The following is a 27,315-nucleotide window of genomic DNA, read 5'->3' on the forward strand; positions in this document are numbered from 1 at the left end:
TGAAAACGATTGGTCTGGGGTTTGGCTGCATTATTCTGCACATTCTGATTAACAACGTAGATTTTTAGAGACATAAAAAGACACAATTTTTAGACATTGCTGCTAATGCTTTCTATCACTCTCTGCTGCAGATCTGCACCTCTCATCAGTGCCCACCCTAAAAGCTTTCATGTGCTAAAATCATTAATGTATCACAATCCAGCACAGAAATTATCCATAATTCACTAAAAAAGCTTTTTCATGCACAGAAAATTCTCAAAACAAAGATCATTTGTGACAACCTTACAGCCTTGGAGGCTATTACATGTATACATTTATATGTAATACATATTCTTGGAAAGCCAGCAAGCAGCTGCCACAAAAATATCATACGTTTCTTATGATCTTATGGTTATGGTTGCAACATCACCATTGAAATCATCTTTTTCAGGGTGACATTTGTACTACAATGACAGTAAACACTGTTATAACAAAGTTACCTTAAAATTACTATAAGTGGGTATGAATATATTTTGCTTTTTTGAGCATGTTACTCATAAAACATCTTATTTTTGACTTGCAGCACAAAAGAAAATGCATAATGAACACACATTCTTTATCCCCCAATCTAGTCTACATTGGTCTGCTACTTAGTTTTTTTATTTGTTTGTGTTCTCTCTGTGTCACACACACACACACACACACACACACACACACACACACACACACACACACACACACACAAATCAGCTTCTCCCCAAGTGAACAAGAAACAGCACTTGTATTCGTTATTACCCATGCATAAAACGACACTGTAAAAGCCTGTTTTACCCCCAAAATTGAAGCAGCTATTTTGAACTAATTTGTTCTTGTTTGTGACAATTTTTGATACTTGCAATCTTAAATAATGACAATTCCAAAATATGAATTTACAAACTATTGCTCATTGTTAATCTTGTTTGTTTTTTATCTAGTTGCTACTTTAAATTTTGACTACTATTTTAAAATATTTTATTTTTAAAATTATCCAGTATATTATTTTTCTTTATTCCACAGGCCTGTTGAATGCTTTATTCTGACTTATTCAACGGGTGTTGATTATTTTTCTTTAAAACGCACAGCTATCCTGTCAAATCAAATGTCTTAAACTAACCACCAGAGCAATGTTTTTGGTAACTGTGGTTTAAATGGAATAATTCACTCCTTTGAATTCCTTTGAATTATATGAAAATAATGCACACCTGCTGCGGTGTAACTTGGCTTCGTGCCGCATTACCACCTTGGGTGTATTTTTTAATAATTTACCAGCCCGTCTTCACTTTTTCCTTGCGTAATAGTCATAAAACCTAACACAAGCATCTAATGTATGTCAAACTCAGTTCATGGATGGCCACTGTCCTGCATAGTTTAGTGTCAACCAGCTCCAACACACCTGCCTAGAGGTTTCTTGTAATCCTGAGGACTTTGATTAGCTGGATCTGGAGTGTATTAAAAAATGGATCTAAACTCCACAGTACTGTAGTCTTCCAAGACGTGGAATGCACACCATTGATTGATCTAATCCATTCTCCAAACCAACTTGTCCTTTCCAGTATCACATCTATTTCTTCCTTTCCGCAGTTCTGTTGCAGGGGATGAACTTAGGGCTCGAGCCCTGACCTAAGGTTTGCTCTCTCTGAAGGTTCAGAGCTCCCTTCGAGGACAGCAAACTACGTTCGCTTACCATAAATCATTAAGATCTGAATGCGCAGGCGAACTATTGAAAGCACATTTAACATCTGAAGAACCTTCTGTTTCTGTTCAAAAGGTTCTTTAATGTGATAAGGTTCTTTAGATTATAAAATGTATAAAAGAAATTTGACTAAATTGTTCTTTGTGGAATCAAAAAAAGGTTCTTCAGGCATCACTGAAGAACCTTTTAAGCACCTTCATTTTTATAAGATATCGAAAAGGCACATATCTAAATCTTTAATTCTTAGAATTAAAAGAAATTTTTTGCAACAAATAGATATTAAGTAAGCTATTCCACTTTCTATGACCACTTTCTCTTAAACCAGTCTATCAACACCTGTGGACAGTTACGGTACTCACCATGTTCACTTCCGACACCATATCGATACTGGAGATGTCAATACTCATAACGACGTCCACCGGAGGACCTGCAAAGCGCGCGCACACATACATCTATCTGACACAATCTCGTGACAGCTAATACTTTATCAAAAATGCTGAAAACGTGAAGATTTAAAGAAGTGCTTTTATCAGAATAACTTCTTTACCTCCGAAGTCAGGCCTAAGACGAATGTCGTATCCTTTCAGTAATTTATCCACGGTGACTTTGACGTATGACATGTTGCTGGGTTCATTCACACTGGGGAGAATTACAGTAGTAGACTATTTAAGACACTGAATCAATGCAGATGAATCACACCCATATACATACACATGATGTTTCACACTGTTCGCCGGCGGGGTACGGCCATGCGTTAAAACCACAAGCGCGTGGAGACACAAGATCCCAGCGCGCCAAGCGACCAGCATCCCTCTCATCATCGAGCGCCAGAGCCGGTAAACTAAGTCTGAAGAAGCGCAACCACACAGCAACGCATGCGCGACTATGTGACCAACATTAAAATAACGAAACGCAACTCTTACGAAAACCAAAGTGTCAGGTTGAAAGCGCGTTCCTGTGTCCGGTGCTGCTGGGATGCTGGGGCGTATCAGTATGCCGGTCAGATCCCATTGCTCCTGGCGTGCTTTGCTCCAGCGGGTCACTGGACAAAACAGCTCACGGCGGTCCTCTGAATAAACTGTTGCTTTGAGATTTAGTCCTGTATTCACTCGGTGCACATAATGACAATCTGTAGCCTCGTGCAGCAGGAGCGCGCCTCACGAACTGCGCATTTTGTTGGACCTGTGTTTACCTGCGCGCGTCTGCTCAAGAGCTCTTTCGCGCCATCTTTCAATTCGCCCTGCATCACGCGCCCGAGGCAGTGAATTATGTGTTAGAAAGTCGGAAAATGCATTAAAACAGTAGTGCCAGTAAAAATGTCATTACGCATGGAGACTGTACGAAAAATTAATGAGTTAGAAAGAACACAGAATATTGGTGATTTGACGAAAAGTAATCAGGCATTCACTGTCAAAAAAATAAAAAAAAAATTAAAAAAATGTGAACCCCCAAAACATGCTGGAACAATGTGTGAAATAGCCTACTGTGGTGCCATCATGTGGATTCTTTTTGAAGTACTAGAAACGAACCGCAATCGATTCTAAGAATGCTTTTGTTTTATATAAAAAAATTATATTCACAATATAAGAACCAGATCAACAAAGAAGCATCTGCTACATTACGATGTAAATAGCCACACTGCTGTCAGCTGTAAAGCATCATTAATTTCCATTGCCTAAAAGGTGGTTACTGCATGTTAGGACATTGAGAAATAGATGTATTGTTTACTGGAGCGAAGCGAAGAATATAGTGTATAGATTTGTGCAGACTGCAGAGAAACCTCTTAAAGACAATATTAAGTCGAGTTTAGCACAAAGTACATGTCCAAAATAGCATAAGCTATATCCCAACAGAGCAAACAGTGAAGTGAAAGGAGCACAGTTTGGTCCAGCTACTTCTTGTTATGAAATGCATTCAAAGATATATTATCTTAATCGCATGCCACCGGAGCACATTCATCACGAAATCATAATTGTTGATTTTCCTAAATATTATTACTGATGTTTGCGTTTTTTTAATGTTTTATAACTTTGAGGCAACTGCGTGCCATATTCTTTATAAACATTCAAAAGAAACTGCTCCACTTGATTACCCTTTGTATAGTCTCCTCAGGTCAACAAAATGTCCACATTAAAACTAATCAAAGCTAAAATCTAATGCAATCATATATATTATGTATTTTTATGCTATATTTACCAGGCACTGCTCCAGAAATGCGTCTTATCCGCATTGTAACCACGCTGCTTGCGCATCCAGTGTCCAAGCACAATAAACGTGTGAACTAATGAATGACAGTTTGTTTTTATATATATTTTAATTTTAATACACATCCAAGCAGGTGACTTTCACGACCCATCTTATTCCCCTGTGCAACGCACTTATTGGGAACCCCTAATTTAAATTATCCTTTAAAGTGAAGGCATAGCGGATGCATTGGAGCAGTTTATGCACGATACGTCGATACGTTTGGAAATGAATTGCGGGCCTTGCACGGGTTTGATATAAAATAAAAGGTTGAATTTAGTTGTTTGCGATTTGAAATATTTTTACAAGATATTCCTAATAAATTTAACTTGAAATCTGAAATGTTTCTTTAATAAAGAACTGCGCTGTCTCATAACGCAGCGAAACCTATTACATAAAGTGAATAATTGATTGTCGAGCGATCGATATCAACCTATTCAGCACCATCGCCATGGACAGCACCTGGTAACGTCGTACGTAGGAAACTATACCTTAAGAAACCCGCTAAGGTACATGTCACCGGGTGACTATGATAGGGCGGAACCAAAAGTGGCGGAGAAAGGTTCCGCCTGAAGATGGTTTCCGCCCGGGCCCGGTTTTTATTTAATTTTACTTCCTGGTTTCCCTGCCAACCCTGATAACGAGGGAACTAGCAGCAGGTGTGGCAAATGGATGGAGCGATCTGTGATTGGAGGTGAGGGTGAAGGCAAGCCACATAAAAAGGGCCAAGGAAGCACAAAGGAGGAGAGTTGTTTTCGGGTGTGAGTCCCTTTTCTGCCTTGGGCAAACGCAAACACACGCTCCGTCCCTGGACGAGCCGAAGGGCGCCGTTGATCCGCTAAACACTTATAGTGTAAGGAAAGAGTGCGGCTGCCAGAAGAGGCGAGAAGGACGGGGCTGTGAGACTAATTAAAGGGACACTACACCGTGCTTGTGGTATACTTTGTATACGCTGTGTTACTGCTTTGCAGACGGACCACGCTGGTCGGATCGCTCTCCCGGGGAAGAGAGGAAGAGACAGTCAGCTGACGAAGGAATATTGTGGAGTTTCATTTGAGAAAGAGTGGACACAGAGCCATCAAGAGTGCAGTGAATAGCAGTTGTTGACAACAAAGCGTGAGTAACAGCTGTGGTACTTATCTGTGCAATACTTGTACGAAGAGTTGTTTTGGTGTGTGCCTTTGTGTTTTTGAGGTCCCTGGCCCCACTGGAGAGGAAAGCGTGGGCGAGCCGCGGGTTGACTGGAAGCACGGACGAAGCACTTGGTAGGAAGCACCGTTCACCAGTAAAACAGTGGCCCTGTGGGAAAAAGGAAGCGCAGGTGAGCCAGAGGAGTGATAACCAACACGCCGGGCCTGTGAATAACACACATCTCACTCTCATTTGCGGTCCAGTTATCGCCCAACCATCCTCTTGAGGTCGTCGTAGCCAGGTGGCAAGGGCGATCTAAAAATCACGTGAAGTTGTATAAGAGTGCTGTGGGTGAGTTTCACTGATTGATGGTGTTTACGCTATACTTGCTGTGTGTATGCTGTGCTTGTAGCGTTCAAACTGCCTAGCCTCCGACGAGTCACGAGACGACGACATCCGTTGTGGCCTGGGTCCGAAGGAGAGCGAGAAAATTGAGCCCTGTGACCGGGGTGTGTCAACGAGAGCTTCGTTCGTCCATAGAGCAGACAGTGGTGAAACCCAGTGAGTATTACCAAGAGTGTACCGTGCGGACTGTGGGTTGTAACGGTGTGTGTACTGACCTCTCCAACAGAAGTTCGTGGTGAGCGGAGCCCCGACGAAAGTTCGCCCCAACTCGTGACCCCGGTCGTGGAAGAAGGAGGGGGAGTTTGCGAAGCGTTCGGCTCCGTGCCATCGGACCCACTAGTCCCTACGACGCCCGGACAGCCGGAGTGGATGGGCGAAGGAATACGGTGCACCAACACTGTAGCGAAAATCCACTGTTTGCAACAATTACCTACCTGTGCAAGCGGAGCTCTGTGTGCATGAAGATCCCCAGTGCTGTGAGTAACGTAACCTGTGAAGTAAACCTGTTCTGTGCTTATAGCAATCGCCTACCTGTACAAGTGAAGCTCTGTGTGAGTGAAGATCCCCAGTGCTGTGAGTAACGTAACTTGTGAAGTAAAACTGTTCTGTGCTTATAGCAATTACCTACCTGTGCAAGTGAAGCTCTGTATGAGCGAAGATCCCCAGTGCTGTGAGTAACATAACCTGTGAAGTAAACTGTTCTGTGCTTATAGCAATTACCGACCTGTGCAAGTGAAGGTTCCGTGTGAAGCGAAGGTCCCCAGTCCCTGTCCCAAGTGGCCCTGGAGGCGAGCAGCAGAACTATTAGTTTTAAATTGCCCTTTCCCCCTTTCCTTTTTAAATATTTAATAAAGTTTATTTTAAACGTAGTTTACTCGTCTGTCTGGTCATTGGGGTGGTCTTGGGAACCTCCTCGAGGTGGAAGAGTTGAGAGGGGCGTGACCTTTAGTTTATTCGGGTCCGCCCCCGGCCGTGACATACAGTTCGGGAAACACGCCTAAAAGGTATAACTGTAGTTAAGGTTTAACTTAAGAGTCTTCGTAGCGCGCTAAGAGACAACGTTATCGGGAAACGCAGCCCTGATAATTAGAGCAGCATGAACTGTGGACATGTTACACGACACAGAAATACACGTTCTATTAGATTATACACTAAAGAATATTAGGAACACCTGTTCAATTTCTCATTAATGAAATTATCTAATCAACCAATCACATGGCATTTGCTTCAATGCATTTAGGGGTGTGGTCCTGTTCATGACAATTTCCTGAACTCCAAACTAAATGTCAGAATGGGAAAGAAAGGTGATTTAAGCCATTTTTAGCGTGGCATGGTTGTTGGTGCCAGACGGGCCAGTCTGAGTATTTCACAATCTGTTCAGTTACTGGGATTTTCATGCACAACTATTTGTAGGGTTTACAAAGAATGGTGTGAAACGGGAAAAACCCTCAGTATGCGGCAGTCCTGTGGGCGAAAATGCCTTATTGATGCTAGATGTCAGATGAGAATGGGCTGACTGATTCAAGCTGCACACAACACACACAACCTTGAGGCGGATGGGCTACAACAGCAGAAGACCTCAGCGGGTACCACTTATCTCCACTACAAATAGGAAAAAGAGGCTACAATTTGCACAAGCTCACCAAAATTGGACAGTTGAAGACTGGAAAAATGTTTCCTGGTCTGATGAGTCTCGATTTCTGTTGAGACATTCAGATGGTAGAGTCTGAATTTGGTGTAAACTGAATGAGAACAAGGATCCATCAGGCTGCTGGCGGTGGTGTAATGATGTGGGAGATGTTTTCTTGGCACACTTTAGGCCCCTTAGTGCCATTTGTGCATTGTTTAAATGCCACGGCCTACCTGAGCATTGTTTCTGACCATGTCCATCCCTCCATGTACCCATTCTCTGATGGCTACTTCCAGCAGGATCATGCACCATGTCACAAAGCTTGAATCATTTCAAATTGGTTTCTTGAACATGACAATGAGTTCACTGTACTAAAATGGCCCCCACAGTCACCAGATCTCAACCCAATAGAGCATCTTTGGGATGTGATGGAACGGGAGCTTCGTGCCCTGAATCTGCATCCCCCAAATCTCCATCAACTGCAAGATGCTATCCTATCAATATGAGCCAACATTTCTAAAGAATGCTTTTAGCACCTTGTTGAATCAATGCCACATAGAATTAAGGCTGTTCTGAAGACGAAAGGGGGTCAAACACAGTATTAGAATGGTGTTCCCAATAATCTTTAGGTGAGTGTATAGGCTTTGAAAAAATACTAAATCTTTTGTATTATTTATTATTTTATTATTATTATTTAAGTTATTTATCTTGTTGTTTTAATTATGCTTTAGTATAAAACAAGACAAACATATTGATTAAGAAAGGAGTTTCTTAATGTCCATAGTCATCTATATACACACACACACGCACGCACACCAGCAATAAATGCAGAATCACATTCACCTCCTACACCTCACTCGCAGCATGGTATATCACGTCTTACTGAGAAGCAGGTCTCATACTGTGAAAAGCCCAGACTGCACATGAATGAGTAACATCCATCCTCAGCATTTACTGCCTCTCCTCATTTAGCTTTCAGCTGGCTGTTGTGTCAGGGACACCACTTCTGTGCTTAATAAAGGATCAACACAAACCTAAAGCTTCACAGAAGTAGTGCCTAATGTTTCAATTGTTCTTGCAGCTTCACTGGTGTTTATCACCATGATGTTTATCAAATCTACTGTTTGTGGAGCAAGGTCAATTCACCTACCCATTCAGTCTTAAAATTTGTGGTAAGAAGCGACCGGAAGGCCCAAAAGGCATTGAAAAATAATTGTTACTTTATTGTATATTATTTTAGGTTATTTTAAAAACACCCTGCAAGATTCTGGTAACAGTATTTTACAGTTGCAGGAAAAGTAACCACCAATGAACGTTCTGTATAAGTTACTTTTAGGTTATTTAAGGTCACAATGAAATTGAAATTGAATTTTTTTTTGAAAATGTAATTATTTTTTATACAAATGACTGTGAGTTTCATTATTTAAAAAAATCTTTGATCAAAAATCATTAATCTCCTCCTCTAAATGATCTCCAGTCACAAGGAATGGCGGGGCTTGGGAAACAAATATATCGAATAGCAACATGACCAACTTCCAATGATCCAATCAATTTTAGATTAACGAATTTAGGTCCCGCCCAACGCCTTTTCTAAGGTTTTACTCTGATATGTCACATCAGGGAAAATAAGAGGTCCTGTCCCAAATGGCACACTCCGGACTTGTGGTCCTCCTCAGAGTCCACACTTTGATGACATCACGTAGTCCAGACTTTAGGGACCCTTAATGCGAGTCCACGTGGGTGCAACGGAGTCGTATTTTGGGACAGACTCGAGCGTCACACCGGAAATAGGTAGAGAAGTTGCCCGTCAGTGTGAGCTCCTCCCTTCCGTCGTCTGATTGGTCTGATTGCTCTTTCGCAAGGACTTCTGGGTTGGTAAAGTGCGCGAAGCCTGCTGCAGTGCGGGCTTCGCTGAAGACCGCATCAAGGGGGCAAAGGAGGCGCTGAAGAGCATACTTCAAAGCGTAAAAATGACAGATGGGACACCCTACGGACTCGTGGACTAAGCGGGCACGCGCAATTTAAGGCCACGAGACCGAAAGTCCACATGAAGTGCGCCATTTGGGACAGGGCCAGACTGTTTCTCAATTCCAAGAACGCAAAGAACGGACTTGCGTCCTCGTGGAGATCGGTCTTGCCAGGCGACCTTGGAAGAACGAACTCGGAAGTTTTGATGCAATGACTTTTGGGGCGTAAAGCGATTTCAGCAAGTCTGCACTCGATGCATCCTCGATATCAAGAACACATCCGGGTATTTTCCATAGACAGTAAAAGAAATGGACACAGCGACCCCGTTGGATTCAACGGAGACAAGTGAAGCCAATTAGAAGCTCACACATCCGGGGGGTCGAGCGTACTGCGCAGACTCAAACTGAGCTTGGTCACGTGAGCAACCTGTCTGACAATTGTAAGTCTTCTATTAGCTGTGCCAAGAGAAATCTGAATCACCCACCGAATCTTGCAGAAACGGCGAGCGTGAACAGGAGTACATTTTGTATTAAGTATATTTAGTATTCTGATTAATTACTTTGTCATTTTGTATTTACATAGTATTTGTATTTGTACATAGTATTTATTTATTTTAAAGTTTAATGCCAGTACGCCATATTCTACATGCGCTTCTCCTCCTGTCCATACGGTAATTTCTCAACTGTGCGACAGAGAGTCGCGTGGTTATGACGCCATCGTTAGCATAGTTTTACTAAAACTGCTTTTACTGGGCCATAACGTAAGATACAAGTTAATGGAGCCTTTTATAGATTTTCGTGTTTCTTTAGAAATAATTGATGCACAAATTGAGTCTTTAAACGCCTCAGATGTAAAGTTATTCACTGTCAAAGTGACGCCAAAATGAATGGGAGTCAATGGAATGCTAAGAGCAGGTGGGGGTCCGCTAGCTAATGGCGGTGCCTAGGGCGGCTTCAAGAAAATATGAAACCCTGCCCCCCTGGTATTTTCATGCGTCCTCTGTCCTTGCGTTCTTGAGAATTGGAATTGAACTTCGACCGTTAATGATGACGTAGAGCGAGGACACGAGGACGCAAGATCGCTGAAGAACGCATATTGAGAAACAGCCAGTAGACTTGTTCGACTTCATGCGGCGCCGCTGAAACTGACAGGCGGATGACGTCAAAGTACCGCGAGAGCGTGGCGAAATTAGATTTCTCCGTATGATTTCTCGAATCGCGCTTGCGGTACTTTGACGTCATCGGCCTGTTGGTTCTTCCGGTGCCGCATAAGGTCGAGCCGGGGCGAACCTGTCTATGGGGCGAACATGCCACTTCTGTTTCATTGTGAATTAACTGAAAAATAACCAAAAGGGAACGTTCTGTATAAATGATTTTAACAGAACTGTAACGTTCTGGTTACAAAATAACCCCCCCCCCAAAAAAAAACCCCGTAAAAAGCTAACGTTAGAAGAACGTTCTGTGATTGCAGATCATTTTTTTAACAATATCTGGCAGGTCATTATTTATTAAATAAATCACAATATCGTCAGTGGCTTTAGGCAGCTGTTTAAATACTATATTAAGATAAATAATTGTCAGGACCGAATGATTAAGCTCCTCCCGAACTGCTGGTCTGGCATCTGGTCAGTTCAACGATAGATCTATAGACCCCTTCACGATTCACGTCACAGGCGGTTCCCACTGCGCATGTCGGGGTCAGAAAAGTCATTACAGCAGATTGACTTGCGTATTATTCGGTATCGTCAAAAAAATGCCTAAGTTACTTACGTCGTGGGCTGTAAAAAGCGCACCAGGTCTTCCGTTAAGTTTTCGCGATTCATGCAGAATTTCAAAAACAAAAAAATTAACGTGCAGACTGGACCAATGCAAATATCAAAGAGGCTTGTGTTTGTAGTGCTCACTTAATTTGAGGTAAGCATCATTTTTCAGCCCTGTTAGATTAAATGATAAAGCCTGGATGGTATGAACAGTTTGACCCCATGCTGCGCGCGCACCCGATATTCATTCAATGTTTACAAACCTTGAAGGGGTCTATAAAAACATGCATTCTGTGAATCAAAAATATCAAAACATTGGCCGAGAAAGAGCTAAGTTTAGACCAAACTTTGAATACGTTAATGCAGCAGTAATGGCACTAGAGGGCGATGCTGGCAAAATAATTAATTGGTAACTTCCTCCTTGTGCAGCAAGTAAATAAACAAATACAACAAACTTACATTAAAACAGACGACTGAGTTGAGGAGAAAAAGGTGAGCACCACATGATACACTGAATCGAGTGTTATAAGGTGTATGTGTTGTAATGTAGTAAACCTTATATTTCTGGTGGTTATGATGATGACATGAATTGCATTTTTAGTAACTCTTTGAGATGCTGTTAGACCTCTGTAATGTTGGCACGACTTTTACACATTAAAATGTTGACATTATTTACTGTTGATTTCTCTGGTCAACACATACAGGTCCATAGAGTGTTGTTCAAGATGTTAATGAGTGTGGACTCAGCTGCGTTTAAAGCATACCACCACAGATGGGTCATTTATACATAAAAGATTATTTCACATGCTAATTTTGAAGCTGGATTTATTGCTGTCAGTCAAACAAAATTACAACTGTTTACCATGCCCATTTCATGCTGTTACAACAGCATTGAATGTAAGAGAGAGGAAAGAGTGAAAAACATATCTTTGATAGCTATTCCACATTCTGGGAAAAGAAAGCATCCCTACTGAAAGTAAACAGCAATGTTTTACATTTGTTTGACATTAACAAAGCTGTCATTTTAATGCTTTACAGATTAGTTTGCTATGATAACATCAGGACTAGTTGATCATCTTGCATACGTCAGAGCAGGTGCATGCACTCATATACATATATACACACAGTACAAATCCCAACTAACATTCATATGCCAACCTAGAACTCAACTTTTGTGGTAGCCTATTAAAGTCATACCATTGCTATTTTCGATCATTTTAATATAACGTGCAGTTCTACCTTTAAATCATAAAGAGCCACATTAGGCAGTTGCAATCTATAAACACCCAGTGGTTGAGGTCTGAATCTCTGACTGTTTATATGTTCAGCTCCTGAGGCCTCTATTGCTTGAATAGATGACTACACGGACCCCTGTGACTGCTTTTATTGGACCCTAGAGAGAGGTAAAGATGTTCTGTCAATCATTCTGGACGTCCTGAGATGAGTGTAAAGGACAAATGCATTTGTGCTTCTGTGCTGAATGAGAAATGTCAGATTATGTACTGGCAATAGTTCAGTGGGGTGGCAGGGCTGACTGTTGCTATGGTGACGTGTCAGCGGCATGTTTATGGGTTGTCTGACCTTATTTTCGATGAAGCCATTATTACAAACATCCACATGCATACATCATTTACTGACACTTGTTAATACCGCTGGTGTAATCCAACATCAAAAATGTTTTGGATAATAGATGTGAATATGATTCAGTTGGGCCCTGGCTGGAACAAATTGGAATTAACCCATTTTGGTTTGGCAGCTGATTGCACGCAAGCTCGCTTCTTAACTTCAGATTAATAGTTATGCCCATTTTTAATAGAAAATGTTTGTTACCCTTACTTTAGTCAGACTAACATCTCCATCTTTGAAAAAAATTGTACCTTAAATGAACAGTCCGTTTTCTTAAAAGAAAAATTCAGATAATTTACTCACCACCATGTCATCCAAAATGTTGATGTCTTTCTTTGTTCAGTCCAGAAGAAATTATGTTTTTTGAGGAAAACATTGCATTCTCATTTTAATGGACTTTAATGGACACCAACACTTAACACTTAACTCAACACGTAACAGTTTTTTCAATGGAGTATCAAAGCACTCCAAACGATCCCAAACGAGGCATAAGGGTCTTATCTAGCGAAACGTCATTTTTGACAAGAAAAATAAAAAATATGCACTTTTAAACTACAACTTCTCATATTCCTCCGGTCCTGAAAGCGTCAGCGTGACCTCACGCAATACGTCATGACGTCAAGAGGTCACAGAGGACGAACGTGAAACTCCGCCCCAGTGTTTACAAGTGTGTTGAAAGAGAACCGTTCCAACATTGTTGTATGTTGAATGATACTAATTAATGTCTTTGTGCCAGTTTATTGTTTACAATGGTCCGCAAATGTGCGTTTTTATATATGTAACACGTGACCTCCCTACGTCACTATGCATTTACGTGAGGTCGCGCTAGACCGGACCTAGACGAAAAGTTGTGGTTTAAAAGTGCATATTTTTTATTTTTCTTGTCAAGAAACGACAATCGTTTCGCTAGATAAGACCCTTATGCCTCGTTTGGGATTGTTTATTGTCCTTTGAAACTCTGTTGAAAAAAACTGTTACGTGTTTAGTTAAGTGTTAAGTGTTGGTGTCCATTAAAGTCCATTAAAATGAGAAAAATCCTGCAATGTTTTCCTCAAAAAACATAATTTCTTCTCGACTGAACAAAGAAAGACATCAACATTTTGGATGACATGGTGGTGAGTAAATTATCTGGATTTTTCTTTTAAGAAAATGGACTATTCCTTTAAGAGGATTGTGGGTGAATGAGTGTCTAAGTCAAGATTAATTAGTCACCATGTAATTACTTATTGTCCTATACTCAGAATGAATGGAAGAACATTGCAAGATAGACCAGTGTTGAGGTCATTGTTAGATGGGACGGCTGCCATATTGCCTCTCTGGGTAAGATCCAAAAAAATATATATTAATATAAAGGGCATGTCACACTGAGGATAATGAAAACGCACATTGTAGCCAAAAAATCCCAACTCCCAATTTTTTTCATTATTTTACTCTTTTGTCTGCATATTTCCTCCAATCATTATTATGATGAACAGTAGGAAGAACTTAAAAGGGTTATAAATAATTACTAAATATTTACTCACCATTAGGCTGTCCAAAACCTAGGTGACATTTTTTATTCAGGAGAAGAGTATAGATTTTTAGCTAAAGCTGTGGTCCTTGGTGTTTCATAAAATACAAATCCTCAGGTGCTATATCTTTGAGAGTCCAAAAAGTAAATACCTGCGGGTCTTGATAATATATTGAGGTCTTATAAAGTGAGACAATCACTATGCGTAGTAAACTGAAATATTAATGACAACTTTATAACTGGTGAAATAAGGTATCACTGTTGTTTTTAAATATTTACACATTTAGTTCCAGAAAAAGTATTTTCCCAGACAATATAGCTTGGTTATTTATTGGTTATTTATTTATATATAACACTTAAGTATTTGCCCTTTGAAGCTTGGCCATTATTAGAAAGCCTCTTGTCTAGTTTATTTTATAATGAAACATGAAACTTTTTACTGAATTAACAGGTGAAATATGACGTGCTCTTACACACACGTCATATTTCTGTGTGGGTCGATGGTACACTTGTATTGTTTGAATGTCCTCAGTAAATAGCACTGTGTATTTAAAGGGAAAAAGGTCTTCACTGCTTCCATTTCAGTCTGAATGATGGAGAGAGAGATGGAGCAAACAAAAAAGAAGGAAAGAAAAATAGCAACAATGAACAATTACAAATGCTAAATTTACTGATGCATCATTCATTGCACTCACAGCATCTCTTTCTCTGAACTTTGTTCTGGTGCAATTTGTTCAGTAGACTGCTTATACATTTGGTTTGTGCAGTTGAAACCTATGTTTGGTGTAAAAATTATAGCACCCTTCCAATCTTTTCTTAAATCTGGGCTTGCATACATTTCTGTTTATGAAAAGATGCAGGACTTTAAACGAGGAAGCAAAGTAATGTACTATTGATTATTTTGAATAAATACCTCGGTAGCACTTTATTTTACAGTACGTGTACTTACCTTGTACATATGGTAAATAAGTTGTACTTACTGACAAATGTGTGGTACTTACTTTTAGGTATCTACATGTTAATTAATTGGTATCATTACTGTACTTACAAGTGGTACATACTTGGTAGTTATTATGTAACTCTAGATAAGTACTGGGTAATAACAGATACATATTTATAGTGTAGGTATACTGTAACTAACGAGAAACACTACTGTACTTACAAATAAAGGTACAATAGAAGTATTTAGTATTTACAGGCAATTTAGGGTAAAAGACAGGTATTTATAGTGTACATATATGATAACTAATATCAAACACTACTGTACAAATTGTATATACACAATAAGTGTGTACTAGTGAATGTACCCAGCAGTTATTCATATGAAAGTCAATGGTTGGGTTTGCCTCTCAGTGACATGTATATGATGCTATATCTTAGGTGATAGGTCCTATGTAAAAACTGTGTAAAAAGCAACACTTTATTTTACTGTCCTGTTTCTATGCAGTTACCATGGATGTACTAGTGAACACACCCAGTAATTAATGCGTATGATAGTCAATGGTTGGGTTTGCCTCACAGTGAGTGACATGTATATGATGCTATACCTTAGGTGGTAGGTCCTATATAATAACTGCATAAAAAGCAACACTTTATTTTACTGTCCTGTTTCTATGCAGTTACCATAGACGTACTAGTGAATTTACCCAGTAGTTAATGCGTATGATAGTCAATGGTTGGGTTTGCCTCACAGTGACATGTATATGATGCTATATCTTAGGTGGTAGGTCCTATGTAATAACTGTGTAAAAAGCAACACTTTATTTTACAGTCCTGTTTCCATGCAGTTACCATGGACGTACTAGTGAATGTACATAGTAGTTAATGCATACGGTTATTTAATGCTTGATTTAAAGGACAAAGATACTGAGTACCAAAATGGCATATCAGTAATGTTTATTCTTAGTTATCATATATGTATGGTATAAGTATAACTTACACTTGCCTGCAGGTACCACACACTTATCGTGTATATACAATTTGTAAGCACAGTAGTGTTTTTGTTAGTTACAGTATACATACACCATATGTGCTGGTCATTAACTTACACTGGCCTACAGGCACCACACACTTATAGTTTATATACAATTTGTAAGTACATTAGTGTTTGATATTAGTTATCATAATATATAAATACCTGTAATTTACCCTAACTTGCCTGTAAATACTAAATTCTTATATTGTACCTTTATTTGTAAGTACAGTAATGTTTCTTGTTAGTTACAGTATACCTACACTATAAGTATGTATCTGTTATTACCCAGTACTTATCTAGAGTTACATAATAACTACCAAGTATGTACCACTTGTAAGTACAGTAATGATACCAATTAATTACCATGTAGATACCTAAAAGTAAGTACCACACATTTGTCAGTAAGTGCAACTTATTTACCATATATGTACAAGGTAAGTACATGTACTGTAAAATAAAGTACTACCCCATTGTCTATCATCTATAACGTCCCTGATGCGAATTTTGTACCCTCCTATGAGTATAACAGCTGAGGTCGCACACACACACGTGCACGCACGCACGCACACACACAGTTGTCAGACCAAGACAGCATCAGAACAAAGCACTGACAAAAAGCTGGACTCACATCTTTTCAAGAACACTAAGGACAAATCACTTATATTCAAAACCCATGACTCCTCTCATGTGCCTTTTTATGAGTGTGTATTTGTGTTAGTGTACGTGTTTAAGTAAGCCACTGGGAAATGTGTGAACATTTTGCCTTATTGCACACATAAATCTGCGATGCCCGTCCCTCTGCCCAAAGACACAAATCCAAGCCAGGATTTTTTCCTCTTAGTGCACCGGATGGTGTTGTGCTTTTTTCTAAGTGGACTTGTGACAAGTGTGATTGATGGGTATTTTTATGATTATGCTAATGTCACTCTCAGATCTTTATGTGGGTATAAGCACCACTGCTATACAAAGTTGAACCAAGTCATTTTATATCAAACTGCAGTATCTGTTGGTTTACATACATTTTTAATATTGGTTTGATAGGATATATTTTTCCTTCCCTAAAAGTATAGGCTAACTTTTATTTACACACATCATCATGAAATGATGACATCATGACAACTGTGGAATTAAAAACATAAGTTAGCGATAGGTAGCAATAAACAGATGTAAAGATCAGTGTTGTTTGTTTGTTCACAGTAGAGCGAGGAGAGATGAGTGATTCATTTCCGCTATCAAATCAGACTTGAATAAAATTACATCCTGAGGAAGCTCTTGATTAAAACATCTCCATGATGGTGAATGTGCATGCATACTAGTTATCTTCTTTCTCTTTCACTCTTTCTCACTCTAAAAAGATTTTCTGTTGAAATCTTTAACAGTTTTACACTCTTCAGTCATCAAGGCATCATTTATTCAGACTTTAGCTGCAAAATGGCTTGCCACAAATGAGCACGGAATCTAGATAAAATTCTGATTCTGTTCATTCATCTGGAGGGTTCGTATACCGTACAGAGATTTTTACTCTCACACTATACTCACTAAAATATGTATGAATCATAGTCAAATGTGTGCATAAAAAAGATAACACTTTATTTTAAGGGGTGTTCGTAAGAATGAAATGACATCTTAAAGGATTAGTAAAAAAAATCCAGATAATTTACTCACTACCATGTCATCCAAAATGTTGATGTCTTTCTTTGATCAGTTGAGAAGAAATTATGTTTTTTGAGGAAAACATTCCAGGATTTTTTTTCATTTAAATGGACTTTAATGGACACCAACACTTAAAAGTTTTAATGCAGTTTAAAATTGCAGTTTCAAAGGACTCTAAACAATCTCAAACGAGACATAAGGGTCTTATCTAGAGAAACGATTGTCATTTTTGGCAAGAAAAATAAACAATCTGCACTTTTAAACCACAATTGCTCGTCTTCCTCCAGTCCTGTGACTCGCCAGCGCGACCTCACGTACATGTAATACGTCATCATGTCAAGAGGTCACGGATGACGTATAGCGAAACTACACCCCAGTGTTTACAAGTGTGGAGAAAGAGGACCGGTCCGACATTGTTGTATATTAATAATACTAATTAATGTCTTTGTGTCAGTATATTGTTTAAAATGGTCCGCAAATGTGCATTTCATATAGCCTGACGTTGCCATACTCAATTCTAGTCAGAATTTGAGTCTGATACCGCTCCATTGAGCTATAATTATGAGGCGTGTCTCAACCGAAAAATGCCTCTGCACTCAATTGGATAGACCTACGACCAATCAGAGCAACCGAGTGTGTAACGTATGTTGAAATTACGTCTTTGCAGCCTGACCGAACTGGTAGTTATTTCGCTACAATGACACTAACATTGTGATTATACCGAGTTAGCGAATGTACATCAACACCTATTATGTTTACAACATTTCGTTTATATCACAACATGAAGTATTTACTAAGTCATAGAGTAAGACTATCTCTTACCATTTGTACGTTAGGTGAACTTCATCCACGACGATACCCATTACGTTTGCTTGAAAATATTGGAGCCTAGCACGTCCCTCCACTTTTTCAGCAACCACGATTCCGGGCTTCCGAAAAGAAGCTGGCAACGACCGCTAATTATATCCATCTCGTCGTGCACGCTGAGTTGCATCGCCGTGATAACGTTAGCCATTTCAGTTGCGACCGGCCGAATAGGACATCAACAAATGCCCTGCTCGCGTTTCTCTGTTCCTCTTTTAAAATCAATGCTCTGTCGATATCTTTTAGTACAGACTCAATGTCAGAATCCACACATCTGAACTCTACAGCGGCAGCCATTCAACACACGCGCTCTTTGGTGACGTGGTTCATTACGTTACTGTTGATTATCTGTCCATCATCGTATAAAGCCCGCCCTGACAATTTGATTGGTTCGACCAGCATTTGTCCTAAAATAGTAGCTCCTCAACGCAGAAACCCCAGACCCATCTTCCCGTTTACAAAATCTTGTGGGCGGGGCTAAGATGGGCTGGCACACAGGCTACATTTCATATGTAATACATGATCTTTCAACACAATTACGTGAGGTCGCGCTGGCTCGTCACAGGACCGGAGGAAGAAAAGACATTGTCATCTTTGCATTAAAAATGACATAATTGAGCGAATGGCACTTAATGACAGTTGTATGGTGGCCGTCAGGGGTCACTGCCTTGCAATGAAAGAAAACACATGCAAATAGAAAAAACACCAGCAAATCAAGAAAACATCTTCATCAGTTTGACAACACATACGCTGCAGATATCGCAACACATCCAAATACAGAAACGCGTTGCAAATCTCACAACACGAACAAAAACAGAAACACGTTCCAAATCTCACAACACGAACAATAACAGAAACGCGCTGCAAATTGTTCAAACCACAACGGAAGTGTTTCAGGGGGGTTACAAAAAGTGATGCACCGGTCTGAGAAGTGTTTTCGGTTTACATTCAATTCGTCCGTGGACCTTTTGTGAGTTTACATTGATCAAATGTAAGTTTTTCTTGTTTATTTTAATATCCTAATTGCATATTTTTTAGCCTTTCCATTATTATTAGCCTATAGACTCAAATTATTTGACGAAAAACATTATAAACTGTGAAACGTTGTGTTAGCTTACAAATGTCACTAGATAGTGTTCTAGGAGGACAATAAATACTACATTCTTCATTAAAACAAGTAAAAATAACGTGTGTGTGTGTGTGTGTGTGTGTGTGTGTGTGTGTGTGTGTGTGTGTGTGTGTATGTGTGTGTACACACGTGTGTTTCTATGGGAGGTTTTTGTGCTAATAATAGCTTATTGAACGTCTAACCAAACGTCGTGTGTGTGTGTGTGTGTGTGTGTGTGTGTGTGTGTGTGTGTGTGTGTGTGTGTGTGTGTGTGTGTGCGTGTGATGACATCTTATGAACACCCTTTCAAGTAAAGTGTTAACAAACAGGATTATTCATTTTCCTTAAAGATGAAGTGTGTATTTAAAAAAATTATGGTTTTGAATCAAATGAAAAAAGCAAAAAAAATCTTACAATTTTAATAAATGAGACAATAAACTACTACCGTAGTAGGTCACTATGGACCCTACTGTGGTCCTGGTATGATTCACGTCACCCCCCAGTGCTCTCAGCTAAATCTGATCTGATGTGACTGTACTGTAGTCTTTCATGTGACCCTAAAACATTAATGAATCTGATTTATTAAGTCTATTCAAGATGTCACATGTGGTATAGTATTTATGAACACTGATGAAAAATTGTCTTAAAAATAAAAAGATTAAATCAATAAAAAAAATTGAAAATTCTTAAATGTGACCCGGTCTGTGAAATCCAAGGTTAAAGTATTTTAATCTAATTATGAGATCAGAAGCATCAAAGTTTGATTTTAGTCACTGAATTCATTTTAATTCCAGTCTTTGTCATGGCCTTACTCAGTCAGTATTAAAGATATCAAGGTTAAATTTTCACAAAAACTTCTTTATGTGGGAGAATTTACTCTAAACAGTAGCTAAATCGTAAAAAATTACTTTAACTGATTTTTCACATACAATTTACTACAAATTAAAATAAACATCCTTATTTAAATGTATAATTATTATTTTTATAAATTGTATAATACATTTAATGAATCTTTTATAAATAAAATAAACTTATTGCAAGGTATTTTCTCATCTTGTTTTAAGATGTTGTTGAAGCATCATAGGTGGTTGTATTGATAACATGACAGAAATACTGTACAGTACGTGTGTGCTGATGAATATCTATTCTAGCATAATATGCCCTTTATAATAATGTCTATATTCCCATGTGCTTATGTTTGTGTGTGTTTACATACTGTAAGGATGAACTTTTTAAGCTTGGTTTGCTAAACATGGACATGCATTTAGATTTCCCCTTGCTTTTGTTTTTTTCTCTAATAAGGTCTATATTTAGCCTTGAGTGTTATGTTGCTCTGTCAAGGTTTCTGCTCTGCCTTTTGCCCAGTGTAACTGCACATTGACTGTACGTTTCATGTAAGATGATTACCTTATTGTGGTATCAGCATTCAGGCAGTCAGCAAAGTGAGGGATCTGACTGTACAGTTTAAGTCCAAAAAGGTGATAATCCGTTGTGATGTCCATAGGATCAGAAAATGTGTGTGTGCACGTGTGCACGTGTATGTGCGTGTGTTCTGCAATATGAAACAGTTCTTGATGTTTCACTTTATCAACACACTTGACAGTGGCCATCTGTGCCTGTTATCCACTGTGGAGCTCTTTTGGATCAATGAGCAGGGGAACAAATGTTCAACTTATGTGTGTGCACATCATGTGTTCACACTGTGCTAGATAAAAATGTGTGTTCAAGCTTTTTCTTACTTCTAAAGGTTTATCTGTCCAAAAAAAAATCAAATGCCCCCTTCTTCTAATATAATAGCAGTGTGAGATCATAAAGAGAGACAGTTATGTCTCCATGTGTCTGGAGTGCTGGAGATCCCAGGCACCTGTGATAAACTAAGGTAGTTATTTTACTCTGGTCAGTCTGACCTTTGATGTCTGGTGAATCTACGGAGCTCCAAAAGGGTGTAAAAGCTCAATAAAAGTAGCCCTTGTGACTCAATTCAATGTGATTCTTTTTCAAATCTTTTGAAGACACACAGCAGCTGTATATAAGAAATGAACTGCAATATTACCATTTACCCATAATCTCTCCCATTGCTCTCAGCATTTATATATTCAGTGACACTTAATGTAATTGGTTTTTGTCTGTGTCTTGTAGCAACATGCAAAGCTTAACAAATTTTCTAGATCACCGGTCTATTTGTCTCACCATCCACCATTGTGAAGTAATTTAAAGAGCACCTATTTCAATGCTAAAAAACAATGTTATTTTGTCTATTTGGTATAATACAATGCGTTTGTGTGGTTTATGGTTAAAAAACACATTATTTTCGAAATATCGTACATTTTTGTACCTCCAGATTTCACTCTCTTTCTGAAACGCACAGATTTGAAAAGCTTTGTGTCCCTGATTGGCCAGCTAATCTGTATGTTGTGATTGGTCTGAATACCTCTGACATCAGCTGGAAATGTGACGCTCTTTACCATGTTTGAAAGATTCGGTTGCTAACAGGAGTTAACTTACAGGCTGTGAGTCCGAAGTGGGAGGAATTATGATAATGCCGGTCTTGTCCAATCACCAATCACAGGAAGTAAACTGTTGCCTACAATCTGTGTGTTTTAGTCCAAGAAAAGAGATTTATGTTGGAGATGATAACTCGCGTCATCATTTACTTTGGGGTACCTTTTGCATATAACATGTACTAATACACCATTGGTGCTTTTTAAAACGTATTTTATCTATTAAAGACTGCAACTATTTGCTATATTAAAAAAAATAAGTCATTAAAATTTTGCATTAGAAATACTTCCATGAAAGAGCTTACACGTATTGGTGTATTAACCATTACAGAAACATAAAAAAATTGTTAATCACCAATACTGTTAGTTTAGGGCAGCTGTGGCACAAACATTGGGTCTAATATAAAAGCAACACACAATTCCCATGACATTGTGTTGGGTATAATGAATAGATCCAGAATTATATGAGCACACTGTATGACTCACCAAGACGTAATGATTACCACGGCTCCCAAAATGCCAGTCCCAATCAGACATTAGAAAAAAGTGAGTAAGAGTCTTTCAGGAAACAAAACAAGTTAAAGATACACAGCAAAAACACACACGGGCAGGTGGGAGGATCTGATGCTGGCTGCTTCTAAGCATATGAGTCATGGTATTGGACGGCACCATGAAATTATTTGTCCCCCAAATCAATGACCCAAGCACTAAAACAAATCAACTCGTCTGCCAGTCTCACACATTCAGACCCTGGAGACGTTCAGCACATCACCGCTTATTAACTCTGTCGAATCACATTTATCTAATGCTGTGCTACATGGCAACTGCATCCTGTTTGCCGGTTTAGATGAATTGATTCCTAGCCACCTGTTAGATACTAGAAGATTTACTAATAGTTTGTAAAGAAACATTTTACTATCAATCACTATGACAGAATGTTTTCTTCAGGGCCAAAAACGATTAAGTGTAGATGAGCAATTGACCTTCATATTGAGAGAGTGAAGAGTTTGTTGAAGAACGGAGTAGATTGGGATTCTGACCTGGCATGTGTTTGAGTGATCACTCTAAAAAATGATTTGGGGGAATTGTTGCCACTACTTAATTTAATGCATTGGTGCAAATTAAAAATTCTAAATGATTGATTTCTTGAAACATTTTGAGTTGCAAACATTTTTATTGAGTTGTGCAGACATAATAATGTTGAATATTACATCAACTAAATATTGTGTGTAACTTCAACTGAATTATCTGTGTTTGTTTGTTTAAAACATTATTTAAGTTGCAGTAACTCAATGCATTTAGCTTGAAAACAAGTTCAAGTTTCGGGTTCCCAGCAGGCTTGGCATGAGACTTGATAGTGAGGTTGTCTTCTGCAACCTGATAAATGTTGTTAAATAAAAAAGTTAGACTATTTTTAGTATACAGTGAGGAAAATAAGTATTTGAACACCCTGCTATTTTGCAAGTCCTCGCACTTCAAAATCATGGAGGGGTCTGAAATCATCGTAGGTGCATGTCCACTGTGAGAGACATAATCTAAAAAAAAATCCAGAACAATGTATGATTTTTTTACTATTTATTTGTATGATACAGCTGCAAAGAAGTATTTGAACACCTGTCTATCAGCTAGAATTCTGACCCTCAAAGACCTTTTAGTCTGCCTTTAAAATGTCCACCTCCACTCCATTTATTATCCTAAATTAGATGCACCTGTTTGAGGTCGTTAGCTGCATAAAGACACCTGTCCACCCCATACAATCAGCAAGAATCCAACTACTAACATGGCCAAGTCCAAAGAGCTGTCCAAAGACACTAGAGACAAAATTGTACACCTCCACAAGGCTGGAAAAGGCTACAGGGAAATTGCCAAGCAGCTTGGAGAAAAAGGTCCACTTTTGGAGCAATCATTAGAAAATGGAAGAAGCTAAACATGACTGTCAATCTCTTTTGGACTGGGGCTCCATGCAAGATCTCACCTCGTGGGGTCTCAATGATCCTAAGAAAGGTGAAAAATCAGCACAGAACTACACGGGAGGAGCTGGTCAATGACCTGAAAAGAGCTGGGACCACCATTTCCACGGTTCCTGTTGGTAATACACTAAGACGTCATGGTTTGAAATCATGCATTGCACGGGAGGTTCCCCTGCTAAAACCAGCACATGTCCAGGCCCGTCTTAAGTTTGCCAATGACCATTTGGATGATCTAGAGGAGTCATGGGAGAAAGTCATGTGGTCAGATGAGACCAAAATAGAACTTTTTGATCATAATTCCACTAAATGTGTTTGGAGGAAGAAGAATGATGAGTACCATCCCAAGAACACCATCCCTACTGTGAAGCATGGGGGTGGTAGCATCATACTTTGGGGGTGTATTTCTGCACACGGGACAGGGCGATTGCACTGTATTAAGGAGAGGATGACCGGGCCATGTATTGCGAGATTTTGGGGAACAACCTCCTTCCCTCAGTTAGAGCATTGAAGATGGGTCGAGGCTTCCAACATGACAATGACCCGAAGCACACAGCCAGAATAACCAAAGAGTTGCTCTGTAAGAAGCATATCAAGGTTCTGGCATGGCCTAGCCAGTCTCCAGACCTAAACCCAATAGAGAATCTTTAGAGGGAGCTCAAACTCCTTGTTTCTCAGTGACAGGGCAGAAACCTGACTGATCTAGAGAAGATCTGTGTGGAGGAGTGGGCCAAAATCCCTCCTGCAGTGTGTGCAAACCTGGTGAAAAACTACAGGAAACTTTGACCTCTGTAATTGCAAACAAACGCTACTGTACCAAATATTAACTATTAATATTAAATATTATTTGCAGCTGTATCATAGAAATAAATAGTTAACAAATCATACATTGTGATTTCTGGATTTTTTTTAGATTATGTCTCTCACAATGGACATGCACCTACGATGACAATTTCAAACCCCTCCATGATTTCTAAGTGGGAGAACTTGCAAAATAGCAGGGTGTTCAAATACTTATTTTACTCACTGTATATCTTGTGTAAATCTGTGTCCAGGATTAAATCAATTAAATAATGTGGAAAAAAACAAGTTAGATCAGCTTCAACTTGTTACAACACAATTTTAAGTATATCCAACTCAATATAGTTTGTTGGTTGAACTTAATTTCAGAAGTAGTTGTTTTAACTCAAAAATTGATGCAAACTGTTGTGTTACTATTTTGTTGAGCCCAAGCATTATTTTTGTGTATATGTCGAAGTGGTTTCATTAGCTGTGTTGTGGCTGCCTGCAAAAGGAATTATTTAAATAAGGTGGTAGCTCTCTATATCTCTGCCACACACATACACTGTGAGGACAGGGGCGATATATCATTGGATAATGAGGCTGATTTAATTATACTTACATAGTCTTTTCCCCCTGTGACTGGTGAAATTGATAGGGAGTGTTTACTCGAAAACAAATAGATTATGATAAAATGCTTAATCACACCCCACAGAATATCTGTCATCTCAGTAAACTCAAAATTGACTGCACAGTAGGGAGATAAAGTACATTTTACTTTGTACAATATGTCTGAGAAATCTACACTTTTGCGGCATAAAGTTACAAAAACTTGGTTTTGCAAGTCAGTTGAACCTACAGTAAAGGTTTTGACTTTTGATAGGTTGACATAATTAATAAAGACAAGTTGAAATTGTTAAAGAGCAACTATCGTCCAATTCACGTTTTTACATTTCCTTGTGTAAGTGTGTATTATTACATGTTAACAATATGCAAAAGGTACAAACCCCAAAGTAGACGATGCGAGTTATCGTCTCCAATGTAAATCTCTTTTCTTGGACTACAACAAACACACAGATTGTAGGCAACAGTTTACTTCCTGGGCTTGTTGATGTAGACAAGACCGACATTATCATAATTCCTCCCGCTTTGGACTCAGCTTGTAAGTTAACTCTTGGTAGTATTGCATTGTGAGCAAATCTTTCAAACATGGTAAGGAGCGTCACATTTCTGGCTGACGGCAGAGGTATTATGGCCAATCATGTGGAAAATTATGTGTTTTTAACCATAAACCACTTGAAAGCATAAAACATAAAAATATGTTGATTTGACATCAATCTAATTATGAGATTGGGAGCATCAAATTTGATTTCACTCATTGATTTCAATCTTTGACATAACCTTACTTAGTCAATATTAAAGATATTAGATTTATTCTTTCACACTGTTTTTCTATTCAGATCAATTTAATAATTTAATCTTGATCATTGCTATATGTTGAAGAGCATTTGTAGCAGTGATAATACACACTAGGGTATTATATGGATGGTAAATAAATAAGAAACCATTTCAGAGTCCAGCCAGCTGCATCAGAGTCACACAATGCTTTACCCTTAACAACCCCCTAATGGCCAGCAGTGATCTGATTTCACAATAAGACCCTTAAAGAAATTCCCTTTTCTCATATCTTCTAGATTTTCTGTCTCTCTTTCCTCTGATTTCTATCTCTGCACTTTGTTTCCTTAAAGTATATTTTCAGATCAACATAACGTTCATCAATATTTGTCCTCAATACTCAAGCAGCATATCTGCTGTTGTGACCTATAGCCTTTATGACGGACCACCACCATCAACCCAGCCTCTCATTTAATCTCTCGATTAAGTGCTTAATGATCCTTGTCCGTCTGAAATGCCTCTGTACAGAATTTGGTGACAGCTCAAAATGAATATCTTATAAATTGTTACCATCTTATTTTGCCAGCCTTTCCATTGAATCAACCACTTAGATTGCCTAAATGACACCTTAAACCTTTGATCTCAGAGCCTGAGATCACCATGGCAACATCAGGACATCATTGTATGCTGTGATACCCCTGTGAATTATAAGGAAGCTTTGATTCGGTTCTTTAGATCTGACAGACACAAACGAGGAATGATAGTAAAAGATGTGATAAGACTAAAAACATTTGCATATTCAGTCTTCTGTAGAGAAAAGTAGATAAGAAATCAAATTGAATTTATTTTAATTGCTTGTCTCTTATGATGACAGTCTTAATCTAACCCAAAGACATTATTCCACATTTCCCTCGCGAAAAAAATTCTGTTAGTCATATCATCTCTTAGTCAACATGTCAACAGTCAGAACATCAATAGGCCTTGACATGCACCATGCTCCTCTCCAATACACTAATCTTTACTGTGAAATTGTGCCTTGGCTGCATCTTTATGCGTGCTCACGTATATACAAATGAGCTTTTTTCTAC

General features: G+C 38.9%; 1 protein-coding gene and 1 long non-coding RNA gene across 3 annotated transcripts in view; one reads left to right on the forward strand and one right to left on the reverse strand.

The window, feature by feature from the left end:
• gabrb1 (gamma-aminobutyric acid type A receptor subunit beta1) overlaps positions 1–3,075 on the reverse strand; it is a 29,394-nt gene extending 26,319 nt beyond the window's left edge. The window contains exons 1-3 of one of the 2 annotated variants that reach the window (XM_073873121.1): positions 2,432–3,075; positions 2,259–2,344; positions 2,071–2,138 (exon numbers count right to left, since the gene is read on the reverse strand). In XM_073873121.1, the coding sequence (XP_073729222.1) occupies positions 2,071–2,138; positions 2,259–2,344; positions 2,432–2,532 (255 nt within the window). In that variant the 5' untranslated portion in view covers positions 2,533–3,075. The remainder of the gene's footprint in view (positions 1–2,070; positions 2,139–2,258; positions 2,345–2,431) is intronic. The other variant, XM_073873120.1, reaches the window with a different exon arrangement.
• An 8,082-nt stretch (positions 3,076–11,157) lies between these two features.
• Positions 11,158–27,315, forward strand: part of LOC129415427 (uncharacterized) — a 71,376-nt gene continuing 55,218 nt past the window's right edge. The window contains exons 1-3 of the long non-coding RNA XR_008634814.2: positions 11,158–11,340; positions 11,887–11,943; positions 12,177–12,251. This is a non-coding gene — a long non-coding RNA (uncharacterized lncRNA). The remainder of the gene's footprint in view (positions 11,341–11,886; positions 11,944–12,176; positions 12,252–27,315) is intronic.

Source organism: Misgurnus anguillicaudatus, chromosome 11 (genome assembly GCF_027580225.2).
Source record: "Misgurnus anguillicaudatus chromosome 11, ASM2758022v2, whole genome shotgun sequence".
Classification (NCBI taxonomy): domain Eukaryota; kingdom Metazoa; phylum Chordata; class Actinopteri; order Cypriniformes; family Cobitidae; genus Misgurnus; species Misgurnus anguillicaudatus.